Source organism: Xenopus tropicalis, chromosome 1, assembly GCF_000004195.4.
Source record: "Xenopus tropicalis strain Nigerian chromosome 1, UCB_Xtro_10.0, whole genome shotgun sequence".
In the NCBI taxonomy this organism is placed as follows: domain Eukaryota; kingdom Metazoa; phylum Chordata; class Amphibia; order Anura; family Pipidae; genus Xenopus; species Xenopus tropicalis.
The window spans coordinates 197,069,155-197,084,301 of record NC_030677.2 but is presented as its reverse complement, the minus strand read 5'-3'; the positions used below and the strand labels follow the sequence as shown (position 1 = coordinate 197,084,301).

The 15,147-nt window shown below is 44.9% G+C and overlaps 2 protein-coding genes across 6 annotated transcripts in view; one reads left to right on the top strand and one right to left on the bottom strand.

The window, feature by feature from the left end:
- The window catches only part of osmr (oncostatin M receptor), a 35,744-nt gene extending 31,993 nt beyond the window's left edge, over positions 1-3,751 (top strand). For all 4 annotated transcript variants that reach the window (XM_031894503.1, XM_004910448.4, XM_031894492.1 and 1 more), the window contains one exon: positions 1,529-3,751. In XM_031894503.1, the coding sequence (XP_031750363.1) occupies positions 1,529-1,891 (363 nt within the window). In that variant the 3' untranslated portion in view covers positions 1,892-3,751. The remainder of the gene's footprint in view (positions 1-1,528) is intronic.
- A 1,566-nt stretch (positions 3,752-5,317) lies between these two features.
- Positions 5,318-15,147, bottom strand: part of rictor (RPTOR independent companion of MTOR, complex 2) — an 81,651-nt gene continuing 71,821 nt past the window's right edge. For both annotated transcript variants that reach the window (XM_002938193.5, XM_004910447.4), the window contains 3 exons: positions 14,347-14,470; positions 13,788-13,926; positions 5,318-12,653 (listed from right to left, as the gene is read on the bottom strand). In XM_002938193.5, coding sequence (XP_002938239.2) covers positions 12,579-12,653; positions 13,788-13,926; positions 14,347-14,470 — 338 coding nt within the window. In that variant the 3' untranslated portion in view covers positions 5,318-12,578. The remainder of the gene's footprint in view (positions 12,654-13,787; positions 13,927-14,346; positions 14,471-15,147) is intronic.

Below are 15,147 nucleotides of genomic sequence, written 5' to 3'. Positions count from 1 at the left end.
AACAAGTAATAAAAAGTAACAATAACAATAAAATTGTAGCCAATAGTTTTTGGCTGCCGGGGTCAGTGACCCCCATTTGAAAGCTGGAAAGGGTCAGAAAAGGAAGGCAAATAATTTAAAAACTATAACAAATAAAAAATGGAGACCAATTAAAAAGTTGCTAAGAATGGGCCATTCTCTAACATAACAAAGGTTAACCTGTCTAGGTTCCGGTGTCAGTGGGCAGTCCTGTCTAGGTTCCGGTGTCAGTGGGCAGCCCTGTCTAGGTTTCGGTGTCAGTGGGCAGCCCTGTCTAGGTTCCGGTGTCAGTGGGCAGCCCTGTCTAGGTTCCGGTGTCAGTGGGCAGTCCTGTCTAGGTTCCGGTGTCAGTGGGCAGCCCTGTCTAGGTTTCTGTGTCAGCGGGCAGCCCTGTCTAGGTTCCGGTGTCAGCGGGCAGCCCTGTCTAGGTTCCGGTGTCAGCGGGCAGCCCTGTCTAGGTTCCGGTGTCAGCGGGCAGCCCTGTCTAGGTTCCGGTGTCAGCGGGCAGCCCTGTCTAGGTTTCGGTGTCAGCGGGCAGCCCTGTCTAGGTTCCGGGGTCAGCGGGCAGCCCTGTCTAGGTTCCGGGGTCAGCGGGCAGCCCTGTCTAGGTTCCGGTGTCAGCGGGCAGCCCTGTCTAGGTTCCGGTGTCAGCGAGCAGTCCTGTCTAGGTTCCGGTGTCAGTGGGCAGCTCTATCTAGGTTCCGGTGTCAGTGGGCAGCCCTGTCTAGGTTCCGGTGTCAGCGGGCAGCCCTGTCTAGGTTCCGGTGTCAGCGAGCAGTCCTGTCTAGGTTCCGGTGTCAGTGGGCAGTTCACACTGCCATGAAAAGAGGTGGAGCATATGGAGATATAAGTTGCAACTAGTGATCTATGGATCAGGAAAAACTCAACCCAAGAAACCGTAACCTGCGCCCAACCCATAACTCTCTTAATGAAGGCACGTAGGATTCTTGGTGCAATAACTTTAAAGCAGTTTGACCCACACCGTCAGTGTTGGACTGGCCCACAGGGATACCAGGAAATCAGTGGGCCCAGGTATCAGTGGACCCTCCTGCCTCTTACCATTTGGCCTAATTTATAGTCATTCCCTGTTTCTCAATGGGAACAAAGAGACTAAATATAAAGAAGAATAGATAATAGTATGTAAAGATAAAAGACAAGGAAAATATAGAGGTTGAGTGAGAAGTGGATAAAAAAAATAGTCTGGAGAGTGGGCCCATGGTCTAGGGTTTTCTGGTGGGCCCCTGTTATCCCAGTCCGACACTGCACACCAAACCCAACATGTGAATCCATATCTCAGCTCTAACCTGCCTGAGGGTCCCGAGGCTAGCCCACACGTCATTAGTTAAACATAAAATAAAAACAAGCGAAATGCACCCTTTATAATGTAGGATTGTACGATACAGCTGAGGTTTGGCATGGCGGCCTCTACTGTAAGAACATGCCCATATGATGTATTGATATCCAATGTACAAACTATAGCTTGCCCACTCATGGACCTCTCCCTTTCCAGGAACATGAAGAAAAAGTAATGGTGCCAAGAAACTGCGTCACTCAAAAAATTGAGATTCTGGATCAGCAGAACCAGGCAGCCCTGCAAATGAGCGACGTCCCGAGGAAGGAGAGCGAGAGAGAGTGGAACTGCATGGGAGAAGCTAGAGACTGCGCCAATATGGACAGCAATCTACATGATATGAAACGTGCAGGTCCTTTATACCAAAACTGTGATCATACGATCGATCAGACTCAATCAGCCATCTATTTGGAGTTCATCAACAGGAACTTTTGCGGCACCCCAGAAGATGCTTTCGAAATCCTAACAAGCGAGGGCTATCAGCCGCAAAGAGAGATCCAGCCAATGGTGATGCCTAAATGATAGTGATGAGTGAATTTATTCGCCGGGCATGGATTCGCAGCGAATTTCTGCATTTTGCCATTGGTGAATTGTTTCGCGAAACGTCTGAAAATTCAGCAAGGAAAAAATTTTGTTGTCGTGCATCAAATAAGGACACGGTCACGTCAAAATTGGGCGCGGTCGCAACAGAAAAAGCGAGGGCGACAAAAAATAGCCACGGCGACAAAAAAATTGCGCAACAAATGCGTTTTGCAAATTTTTTCACCGTTTTGCGAATTTTCTTGCGAAGCGAAACAGGACAGATTCGCTCATCACTACTAAATGATCATCACAGCTCTACGGAACGCTAAGCCATCAGTATGAGAACTCATTGTGTTGTGAAGCCTCCAGATAAACGGAGAACAAAATCCTACTGGTTATTAAGGGATTGGGGTTGTTTCATTTCTTTGGCCACCGTGGCCAGGAAACCATAGTGTCGTCGTATTTGGGCGCATTGAAATGTGGTGCCAACACCAGTTCAAGCCTGGAGAGACACGAGTGCAGCCATGATGACATGATGGTGGTGACAATGCAAGATAGTGGGCAATGCTGTACAATCGTTGCACTTATTTGCCAACCCCATGCACTTACTTTGCACTTATTTTGAGCCACAGATAATAGCCAAAGAGGAAAAGACTTCAGGAGGTTGTGGGCATTTTGTATTTTTTGGCATTATATAGAGAGAGGGATTATCAATACATAAAACTACAGCATTAAAGGTAAAATAAAGCTTTATTTGCTAGAATTACATTTATTACACAAGGCAAAAGGGGTCGTATGTTTTTTTTTTTTTTTTTTGGCCACTTATTGGCTCGTACATGGCCAATATCAGGAAGGTTGTAAACCTCCATCAGGCAATGAAAGCATCAGCCTGCGCATAGTCCTCTTCCACTGGAACTTATATGCCCCAAATGAGCCAATCCTTGAACTGGCACCCAAAAGACTGGGTCAGCCAACATGGATAAGGCCACCAAAGGCGAGTATGTGGCCAGCTGTGCCTGCAGTTTGATTGGCTCCCAATGAATCAGACCATAGTGCACTGCAGGGAAATAAGAGTGTAAGCTCTGTCAGCCCATGGACTGGGATCATTCTTTATCATTTCTGCAAAGCACTTTGCAATAGGTTGATGTTCTATAAAGGAATATAGTAATAGTAATATTTTTTATAGAATTTGCAGTTGTAGTACTTTTGCTGTCCATACACATGCTGGACTTCTTTAATAGATGGGCTTAATAGTGAGATATTATTGGGCATCACAAAGACTATGGGCAGAAAATTCTAGAACAAGTACTGATAGGTATGAGAATAGGAAACCCCTAGGATATTTATGTGCAGATAGAGAGTAAAAGGGATGATGAAACATTTCAGAAGGGGTGAGAGTAGATGGAATAGCCTGGGCCTTATTGCTGGCGTAGCAGGGAACATGCAAGAGATATAAAAGGATTGATTTAAAGGGGAACTCCGGCCCCACACAACCCAGAAACCCCTATTATACCTATCACTGTAATCTGTTAATCCAAAAGGTATGAATAAATACCATTTTTATATGCTGAAATCCAGCTGCTTGCAATTATGTTTATGTTTCAAAAAGCTTGCGTTGTGTCTGGGTGGAGTTCCCCCTTAAGGGCTGAAACAGTAACGTTCATTAATCAGAAGCACTTCTCTGGGAGCCATGATTGTAGGAACGGCATAATGCCAAAGGCTGCCCTTGATGATGGCAAGGCAGGGGGGGGTGAAGCAGTTATTCCTGCAGAAATGTGAATTTTGTGGAATAAAATGTTGAAAAGTCATTATTCACGCATTATATTGTATTTTATTAAAGAGAAAGCTAGTACACAGCAATAGTTTGTATCATTCCTTCAGCACCATCTAACCGTACAGAGAGAGCATGCTGGAATATGTGGCTATCCTGCTGCCGGCGTGGTGTTCCGCTCTGCTTACGGCACAGGAGTAACCCAGGAGATACTGTAGCAACCTGGAAAAGACGAAATCTACAGCCCCTTTATTGTCCAATGTGCCACCGTAGGATTGACAGCGGTGGGAAACCAGCTAAAACTGCCCATTCCCTGGCACCCAAGCTCTGAGTGAGGGGCAGTGGCTGCTTAAGTATCGATTTTGCACCAAGTTTTAATCAGTTTTCTAAGGAAAAAGGGGGGTCAACGTGGATCCATCGTAAACAGTGTGGGACCCATATTTGGATCCTGACCTTTAGAAAAGTGGCCAAATTATCAGGGAAATACGGTAGAATGCTTTTTAGGAATAAAATTTATGCTAGTACCTGCCTTGTCTCACTAAATTAATTTTCAGCCAACTGCAGGCGACTGAAAATGAATTTAGTGACAAAAGAACATCAGGATGTTGCTCTGCTTAGAAAATGAAGTTAGGGAGCAAGGAAGAGTCATGTGACCTTTATTTGGCCATATGTAAAGGTGCCCATACACGTGAAGAACCGCTTGCTTGGCAAGGTCGCCAAGCAAGCGGATCTTCACCCGATATCCCCACCTACGGGTGGGCAATATTGGGAAACATGTAGGCTAATTAGATTGTTTGGCCCTGGGGGCAAACAATTGAATTATTATGGCGGCAATGGGGCAGTTGGTTCGGAGACCCCGATCCGGCTAAATCTTTTAACCTGCCTGATTGATATCTGGCCAATTTCAGGCCAGATATCGGTCCGGCAGGCCCCTCGTTCCTGCCCCTACACGGGCCAATAAACTGCCGAATCGGCAGCTACAGTCGGCCGTATATGGCCACCTTTAGAAGAGACTTTCTTTTTCTCAGTAAATTAATTAGGCATCTGGCTGAAATGAACAGTTTAAAAACAGCTGCTATCTTAAAAACTAGAAAAATCCAGTGCTTAGAAGAGCCTGAAAAATGGAGAGTGTGAAATGTGCTAGCTGTATATAGTGAGGTTTTATGCCAACTAATTGCTGCTGGATCCGTGTTGGTTTCAGTTAGACCTATGGCCTATTTAGTCAACAAAACGAGACTGTAATTAGTCATGATGCTCTAGGTGACTGGATCACTGTAGCAAACACATACAGGGCCAGCTCTACCATACAGCCCAGGGTAGTAGGGTTAGGGGGGCAGCCTGTGAGTATCACTGAAGAAACTTGGGTGGGTGGGTACCTGCTTCCCCAGGACAAATGGGCCAATCTCCGGGAGAAGGGATGGGCTGATATCCGGGGCCTACGGCAGCAATAGGCCTAAATGCAACCCTGGCCACATACACTGCTTGATATTGATAGAATGTAGATAGATAGATACATAGATAGATGATAGATAGATAGAATCAATGTATGTGAGTTATATGTTCAACTGTACACACAATCCCACCTGAATATCCCTGCTCGCGGATACATGGCCAATACGACCCCAAACTCACACAAAAACGGAAACAGAACAAACTGAGAATTTTTGGTATATTTTATTAACAATATATCCCTTTCGTCAGATTATGCTTGAGAAGGCTCCAATGCCCTTCCACAGTAACTGTACACACTATACAAGGAGAAAATAATAAAAAAAAAAAAACGATGGGCGAAACATTTGGAACAAGCCTCTTCTTTTCCTTTAAATTATACACAGCTCAATGAAATATTCTTACGGAAAATATATAAATAGTATTTCGTTTTCCTTTCTATATTACAGTTATACAATATAAATGAGAAGTTCATGTCTGTGCAGTGACCTACAAATAGTATATCCTCCAAAAGTGTAGCAGCGTATTACTAAAGAAACCCCCCCAGTGAGAGCGAGAGAGACAGCTATGAGATGGTTACTAAGCAGTCACATTTTCTTTAGTTCTACTTCACACCACTTCAAAAAGACCATCTGAAATGGTTGCAATATAGTCACCTTCATTCACAAAATGTGTCCTCACTTACTAGGAGTATGCAGATTAAAGGCAAGGATATGGGTTCAAATGTAAATGTAAAATGTTTGGGAGCAACACGAGTGTGAAAAATGTACCTGGGGTGCCAAATAAGCACTATGATTGGCTGCTTGGTAGCTCTATGTGGACTGGCGGCCTACAGGAGGCTCTGCTTGGCATTACATAAGGTTTTTATTCAACCAAAACTTGCCACTAAGTCAGGAATTCAAAAATAACTCCCTGGTTTGGGGGCACTGAGAGCAACATCCAAGGGGTTGGGGAGCAACATGTTGCCCCTGAGCCACTGGTTGGGGATCCCTGCTCTAGGGTAGTCAGTTGGCTCTCACAGGGCATGATGGGCACAGAATATCCTAGAAAGAAGCTCCTATATTTAGAAGAATCCTTTGTAAACAGCAGCACAAAAACCATTAACACCTGACCATAAGAGGGTGCCGTTATATATCGGGGGGAAAGTCAGCAAGATTATATCCATTGAGTATCCAGAAAGTAGGAAGGAGAGGAAGATCTGTGCTCATGATAGACAACAGCTGAATGGAGTCTGCTGGTTGAGCACACAGCCACCATCTTGCCCTAAAGTCTCTGGGACACTGGCAAGTTAGCCCCTATTAAATGGCAGCCGATGGAGGCTGTAGATTGCATATCTTAGAGCTACACAATGACTTGTCACTGTTCCAATACACACATAAAGTAGTGAGCTCTGACTGAGAACTTAATACTAGAAACTGGGTACAATGTGGCCGCCGTCCAAAGGGAAAGTATAAAGTGATAAATACAGCGATTGCGCATGGCACGTACCAACAATTGCATCTTGAGCTTGGCATTGCCGCTGAGAGTTGCGCTGAGAACTAAATGGAAAGGAGGAACTTGGGTAGATGGGTAGAAAGTACCTCTTTGGGCGCCATTACCATAAAGGAATAGATGCAAGAAGGGAAGAGCCAAGTACAGCTGGATAATTCTATGCATTGCTGTTGCTTGCAGATGTGATCAGTACATATATTGGGCAAAACATGTGTTACAAACAAACCTTGGTTGGTAAGCAGATAAAGTGCTGCTTATTGTATATTGATAGACAGGTGCCCTTATAAAGTCTCATTCCTTACTTCAGCCATACCATGAGGGTACCCTGGGGAACAGTGGCTGGGCCTGGTAAGTATAAATGATCAGAATGAAGGCGGTACCCTGGGGAACAGTGGCTGGGCCTGGTAAGTATAGATGATCAGAATGAAGGCAGTACCCTGGGGAACAATGGCTGGGCCTGGTAAGTATAAATGATCAGAATGAAGGCGGTACCCTGGGGAACAGTGGCTGGGCCTGGTAAGTATAGATGATCAGAATGAAGGCAGTACCCTGGGGAACAATGGCTGGGCCTGGTAAGTATAGATGATCAGAATGAAGGCAGTACCCTGGGGAACAGTGGCTGGGCCTGGTAAGTATAAATGATCAGAATGAAGGCAGTACCCTGGGGAACAGTGGCTGGGCCTGGTAAGTATAAATGATTAGAATGAAGGCAGTACCCTGGGGAACAATGGCTGGGCCTGGTAAGTATAAATGATCAGAATGAAGGCCGTACCCTGGGGAACAATGGCTGGGCCTGGTAAGTATAGATGATCAGAATGAAGGCCGTACCCTGGGGAACAGTGGCTGGGCCTGGTAAGTATAAATGATCAGAATGAAGGCAGTACCCTGGGGAACAATGGCTGGGCCTGGTAAGTATAGATGATCAGAATGAAGGCGGTACCCTGGGGAACAGTGGCTGGGCCTGGTAAGTATAGATGATCAGAATGAAGGCCGTACCCTGGGGAACAGTGGCTGGGCCTGGTAAGTATAAATGATCAGAATGAAGGCCGTACCCTGGGGAACAGTGGCTGGGCCTGGTAAGTATAAATGATCAGAATGAAGGCAGTACCCTGGGGAACAATGGCTGGGCCTGGTAAGTATAGATGATCAGAATGAAGGCGGTACCCTGGGGAACAGTGGCTGGGCCTGGTAAGTATAGATGATCAGAATGAAGGCCGTACCCTGGGGAACAGTGGCTGGGCCTGGTAAGTATAGATGATCAGAATGAAGGCCGTACCCTGGGGAACAGTGGCTGGGCCTGGTAAGTATAGATGATCAGAATGAAGGCGGTACCCTGGGGAACAATGGCTGGGCCTGGTAAGTTAAAATGATCAGAATGAAGGCCGTACCCTGGGGAACAATGGCTGGGCCTGGTAAGTATATATGATCAGAGTGAAGGTGGGTCTCTGCGTTGATGGGCAATGCCTTTACCTGATTACCCCTATAGTAAATTTACCATGGTGCTGATGACCGAAAGGATGCATTAGAGGCACTGAATGAGTAACCGAAGCAGACTACATACAGGACAATGATCTTTCCTTCAGCAGTCAGAACAGCTGGATCCCAGGCAGACTCCCAATGTTCCTATAGGCTGTAAGGCAGTGTATGTTTTAGTCTAAAAATGGCTAAGAGGAAAGTGGGTTGGATAGTCTCTCTTTAGTAGATATGGAACAATCTAGACTACCTTTCCCTTCAGCCATTTTTGGACTAAAACATACACTACCTTACAGCCTATAGGAACATCATGGGGTGCTAAAGGTTGCTCATTAACATTTACAGGCTGGGCAACAATAATGTAATGTATGTGGTACCGTAACTACCCCAACTGACCCTCTGCCCTTCCTACACTTGCTGCTCTGGGGCCCTACTATATGCAAATGGCAGGCCCTCACCCCTAACAGCAGCTATGCATACAAGCACGAGGGAGTTGCTGCCCATCTCTGTATCCTAATAGGGTGCCATTATCTATCAAATCCTATGCTGTGGGGCTCACTAGCAAATGGGAAGATTGGTCCATTTTACTGTAATCATGCCAATTACCCAAGCACGGCCTGTGTGTGCCTGGCAGTTACATGAATGCAGGGTGCAGAGATATGACAAACATTGCTAGAGGCATTACTGGCCAATCAGAGAGACACTGGATGCCATTTTTACCACATGGACACAGAATGGTTATTGCTTGGGAAGTTTACAAAAGGGACAGCAAACCCTACACTTAACCATCACTGCATTAGTCCAATCAGGAAGGAAGGAACTGAAATATCATTACAGTATTTACCAGTGGCTAACTGCATTGCCAGCTTGTCCCAGCCAGGACTGTGCAATGAGCCAGTAACACCAATAAGTGAAAGGGTTTCATGATGTTTAATTATGGGTTACTTCTGTGTTGCAGAGAAACATTAAGTTTGCCCCAGTAGCTGTAAGGCTACAGTCAGAATGGCCATTTGGGCTGCCATTGACATCTGGTGAAACAGCGGCTGATAAAAACTCTTCTCAGCCATATGAGTCTATGGCTAATGCCGTGCCTGAAGCCCTCATAGAAGTTAAAGGCAGCCCTCCACTTACAAATACGTTCTAGAGCATCTGGCAGTGAAAGGCTGCTTGCCACCCCGAGAGGTTGCGGCACAGTGGTTCCCTAGAAGCGATCTAGCTTTCCCAGTTCAGGCCCCACTTCGAGAGCCAACATTTGGCCAGGGCCCCCCTTATAATAACGTGACGGTTATATGAAAACAGGGTTATATGAAATCTGGGTTTCCAGGAGTATCTAAGGGAAACTAGGGATGCCCCAAATGCAGAATTCGGGTCAGTATTCAGCCAAGATTCTGCCTTTTTCCGCAGGATTCAGACTTGGCCAAACCAAAATTGTAAAAATCATGTGACTTTCTGTCACGTAAACACAGAAGTTGAAATTTTTCTCATGTGGCACTGCGACATTTAACCCTTCCAACACCTAATTAGCATGTGCTAATTAGGATTTGGGTCGGTGTTCAGCCGAATTGATTTGGGGGTTCAGCCAAATCCGAAAGGGATTCGGTGCATCCGTAGAACACAACTGCCATAGCCCTCACATCGCGCCCTAAATAGCCTATGGGTTGGGCAACCCCACTTCTGCTGTGGGCTTATCCCAACACCCGGGAAGCTTTAAAATATTAAAGAATGACAGACAGAAGGAGTGTTCTAACTGTGGTTAAATGGTCAGTCTGACTTTAGCCTCATACCATTTCTATAAAAAAGCTTCTTTGTAGCTGCTGAGACCATCCTATAAGGTCCTGTAGGGTCTCTACTTTCTATAGCAGATAAGCTATTTACAACTGCTTCAGGTTTTATGCCTATATAAAATGGGCTATTACTTGCCCTTTAATCTACAGTTAGTGCTGAAATATTTCCAAAATGAGTCGGTCCTAGCTCATGTCCATGTTAATAACTTAGCAGCGGTTCCCAAGCCTCGGCCAACAGGAATTGCTGTAAAACAGATTTCCATAAAACCAGAAAGAAGTGGAATAACTTGGAATGCAATGGATCGCCACAGAAATACTATACAATATGGCTGCAACAGAAGGAACTGGCGCCTCCGACTCCTCCTAGAACCAGCAGCCGTGTAAGGGGAGCAGGGAGTTCTGATTGGGTGAATGAGTGTGAATGCGAAACAGATCTCTCATATCAGAGAGATGAGAAACAACTGGCAGGGTCCCCCCATCCCAAGGAATGAAGGTGGGATTTAAATAAAATTATTAATATTAATTGAAAATCACAAAGAAGTTCATGACACACAAAATCATTGCAGGAAAAAGGCAGCAAATGTTACAAAATGCCATTTTCTATGTGTTTTCAATACAATTAAGTAATGGCAGCTGTGGGAAATGCTACCATTTTTGCCAAAATATTGCAGATACGCTAGTTGGCTTCAATGGCAAATCAGACTCTCGCAAAAAGTACTGGGATCCAATCCAAAGCAATTCCTGGATTCAGCGCACCCCTAGTATGTGATAAACAGGCCCAGACTGGGGGTCAAAATAGCCCCTGGCATATCAAGTACACAGGGGCCCAACCAGCCCCCCACCAGCCCAATAAATAGTGACTATGGCACCTTACAGCAGCCCCTCTGGCATTTGCCAGACCCACAGATTGCCAGTCCAGGCCTGATACATGAATCTATTACACATTTAATAGAGTAGGAAAAAGGCTTACTGTGGAAAACATTAGCTACAATACAAGTTCCCCACTTATGGGAGTCAAAGATAAGTTTCTATAAATACAATAGCCAATTGCATTCAGGTTCCAGAAGGGAAGGAGAACATGACGAATAGTTTATATAGATTACTGATATAAAACACCATTAGGAAACCCTACTGCCAAAGTGCTTTAAATTCATTGTGCCTTGGCATTTACTCTTTTGTCTATACCCCACGGTAAGGACACTGTCCTTTATAAAAGTCCTAAGCGCAAGGCTCACTTGGCAACAGGACCAAGCTCCGCCCCATTTGCAGGTAATCGGTGCCCCTGTCTATTATGACTTCCAGTGAAGAAACTGGACAGCTGGGGATATGATTATATATATCATAAGAGAGATTAAGGGCATTCTGTAGTCCCTACAAGACTAAACCCCCTGCAGGTAAGTAGGACATATCTTGTGAGAGAGAGACTGACACCTTTCAGCTAAGAGCTCACTGAATATTTGCACAGGTTCCAACAGTCCAGCTGAATGATATATATACACATACACACACACATATATATGCTCAAGCTGGTCAACAGTTTAAAGGTTAATTACATACTCATGTAGTGAAGGTGATCATGCTGTATATATACATATTTGCATATCTGCGTCCTTTTGCTGCTAGAAAGCCCTCCATCGCCATCGCACCGCAACGCATTGAAGGCAGAGTTTCCGGCAGCAAACAAACATACAAAAAAAATCCCCCCCCCCCCCCCCCCCCCCCCTGAACATCTCCATCCGATTTTAGATAGATATGTTTTTAAAAAGCAAAAAAAAAGTGCCTGTGTTGAAGCCATCGTCCTCTCCTGTACATACAAACCAGTCTTGTGCAAATAATTAAAGAAAAATAAAAAGTACTTGCTTTAATAGGAAGAGGGAGGGAGGTTCGGGTAGCTCCGTATGTTCACAGCAATCCTAAATCATATTAATTTGTCTAATTAATAAATGTTGAGATTGTCTTTTATCATGGAATGTGCAAAATTACCTTCTAGCCTGATTGCCACGAGAGCCATGCCGTAGCACTGAAATGTATTATGGCTGCTGCAAGCTTCTAGACTGGCCACAAAATGGCACTGTGTCAGATATTGCCTAGTGATGAATAAGGAGAGCTACGTTAGTTTCCTTAACCAGAGAAGGATCAGTGTTGGTTCCAAAACAAGAGCACACAATGCATGACATGGCAATAAAATAGGTTTAGGGCGAGGAGTCCGAAAATGCAGTGGCAATGGAAAGGTTATAGGAAAGGGAGGAGGTGCCTTAGCCGGTGCTATAAAAACAAGAAGAAATACATTATTTCCAAGTAGTGTTTTGAAAATACATCACAGGGCCTTTGTCCCTGAGCTGCCTCTATACAACATGGCAAGTCTCCGCTGACTGGAAGGGACATGCAGGGAAGTACCCATCTGTCCGTAGAGAAGGCATTGCGTTGCTCGCCAAGAACAGCGCAGGAGTCGGCATTTCCTGTCCGAGAGATTTCCGCATGGTTATTTACAGGTGAGCGGTGCAGGCGTTTCAGTGCTTGGCTCTTGCATACATAGATACTGACTATTAGGGTCCCCCCAGAAATTGCCAGGGAGAAGCAGGGTGCGTCGGTGTTCGGGCTCTTCCTTCCCCTGGCAGGTACCAGTTTGCACCGGAGCAGGATAACAGGACGTGCTCCTCCGTCTGTCCGTCTGCTTAATCAGACAAAGTCATTTGCAGTCTTCCGAGACGACTGAAGGTCAGGATTCCGGTTCCGTACTTATTACCATGGGCTTTGGTGGCACCGCTAGGAGAGCCTCGGCCTCTTCATGCATCTGCATTAAACACACACCCAGTCAGTGCTCCCCCAGCATATTGTGGTGCCAGCACCAACTGCCATCACAGCACACAATCTGTCAACTTGGGTTTAAATTAACTTTTAGTATGATGTAGAGAGTGCTACTGAGACAATTTGCAGTTGGTCTTTTTTATGGTTTATGGTTGCAAGGGTCTGATTTACCCTAGAAACAAAGCAGTGATTGGAAGGAGAGATTGAAATATAAAAAGGCCAAGGCCTGAATAGAAAGAGAATTAATAAAAAGTAGCAATAAGATTGAAGCCCCACAGAGCAATAGTTTTTGGTTGCTGGGGTCAGTTACCCCCCTCTAAAGGCAGAAAAAGAAGACAAATAAACTATTAAAAAAAAAACAAAAAAACGAAGACCAACTGCAAAGTTGCTAGGAATAGGACATTCTATAACATACTAAAAGTTAACGTAAAGGTGGACCACCCTTTTAAATCTCAGATCTGTAGTAGTAACCCTAGGGTGCTGCTGTCGGAGCTTGTGGGAAATTGTGTGTCTGCAAGCAGAGAAGCTGCAGGCGTATGGGTGCAGGCACAGGGAGCGGATTTTGCTGCAGAAACCCATTATTGCACTGAAATCCACTCCGCGTGTCTGCACCCTGCCTGACGCAGTGCCTCTGACTGCAGGCACAAAAATGGGTGGAAGCCAGCCGATTGGCTGATTCCCTCTAATCACACTCCATTTTCACCCAACAGTGTAAAGCAACAGGGTTTATGGGTGCACAAAACTGATCCGCCTGACCCCCTGAATGCCTCACACAGAGCCCCTTACACATTGCACCCCAGCTACCTAAACAATTACTGCTCTACATGTTTTTCAACAATATGACTAATGTCATGTAAAGTGTGCTGCCAGGCACCGCATCAGCCTGTGTGTACTCACAGAGTGTTTCAGAGTGGAAATGTATACCTTTGCCTTTTGTGCGTATAGACTGATGCATTGCCTCTCAGTGCATTTAATACAGAGAGAGGTGGGTGGTTCCCATTGGCTAATGCTCCACCCGTGTTGTCACACAGTGTGACATTATACTAATTAGCCTCAGCTTCTGGCTGCCATGGTAATAAAGGGCAAAAGATCCCACTACAAGTCATCTGTACATACTCACAATCTGAAACTGAACATCTTGAAAGAGCTCCTGAATAAATCTCCGGGAAGGGAGTCGAAATGTGCAATGTGCTAATAAGTGGGAAACCTCAGAATAGAGGCAAATGTCATCAAATGCTTGAGGAAACTTCTCCTTAATCCTTAAAGACAAAAATAAAATACATATGAACACAACAAGGCGACGACTCGTCAGTACAACTAATGCACAGTTATACATTTGACAAGAGACAGTTCAACTACAAATAGATATCTCATCTGGGTAATCTCATCATCTTGGTGCATGGATTCTTCACTCATTCTCCCTCTCCTTACGGAGAGTCACTGTGGGAGGTGAGCGTTGCACCCTCCTTGCTTGGCGTCACTTTAACAATGACTCAGAAATGCAAACTTCAAAAGCTGGGATAGAAAACTGCCCATTCACTGGGTAGGGATCGGCCAAATGCCCAGCCCTATTGGGTTTAGTTGATGTTATTAAATCCTATGAATATTAATACAAACTATAAAGCAGAGTGTTAAACCTGTATTCTCATAGTCACATGTGATAGGTAAATAAAGCTTACGTTAAGAGCCCAGTTTCATGGCCTTTTGTTCCTACTGAGCTGCTCAGGTTAATGACAAGCCTTAAGACCTCTTTCCTTAGCAGGATTCTGCATACAGGTGTATCTTCAGGAATCGATTTCCCACCTAAGAGAAAAATATATGGGGTGTGGAATTAATACCTTTACATATATACATTTAACTGATTTGGCAACCAATGGGTGGGGCCTTCGAGGGCCCCATACACAGACTGATTAGCTGCAACTAAGTCTGGAGGGGCTAACTGGTAGCTTTTATAGGCCTGTATATGGCCACCTTAAAGGAGAACTAAAGCTTAACACAAATAAAGGCTGCTATAAATGCTGTACATTATATTTGTGCTTCTGTACCAGTCCAGAGCAACCACAGCCCTTTAGCAGGGAAGATCTGTGCCCCCAAAGATGCCCCAGTAGCCCCCATCTTCTGATTCACTGCATTTGTTCTGGGCTGCTGTCACTTACCTGAGCTTAGACTGATGTACAACATATTGCATATATAAGTCACAAAACAAGGCTGATTGGTATTTAATTCAGATTCACAGGCAGCTAAGAAACCAGTGCAACTTGCATCAAAATTTAAAGGGGAACTCCAACTTCCAAACCAAAATCTGTTAAACAACACAACACAGAAACCCCTAATATACCTATCACTGTAACCTGTTCCTTCAAAAAGTATCAACAAATACCATTTCTATATGATTACAAATTGTAACAACTTCTCCACAGCTTACAGACAGCATACAGATCAGCAGGAGAACAGGGGGCCAGGCTTAGGGAACTCCCTGA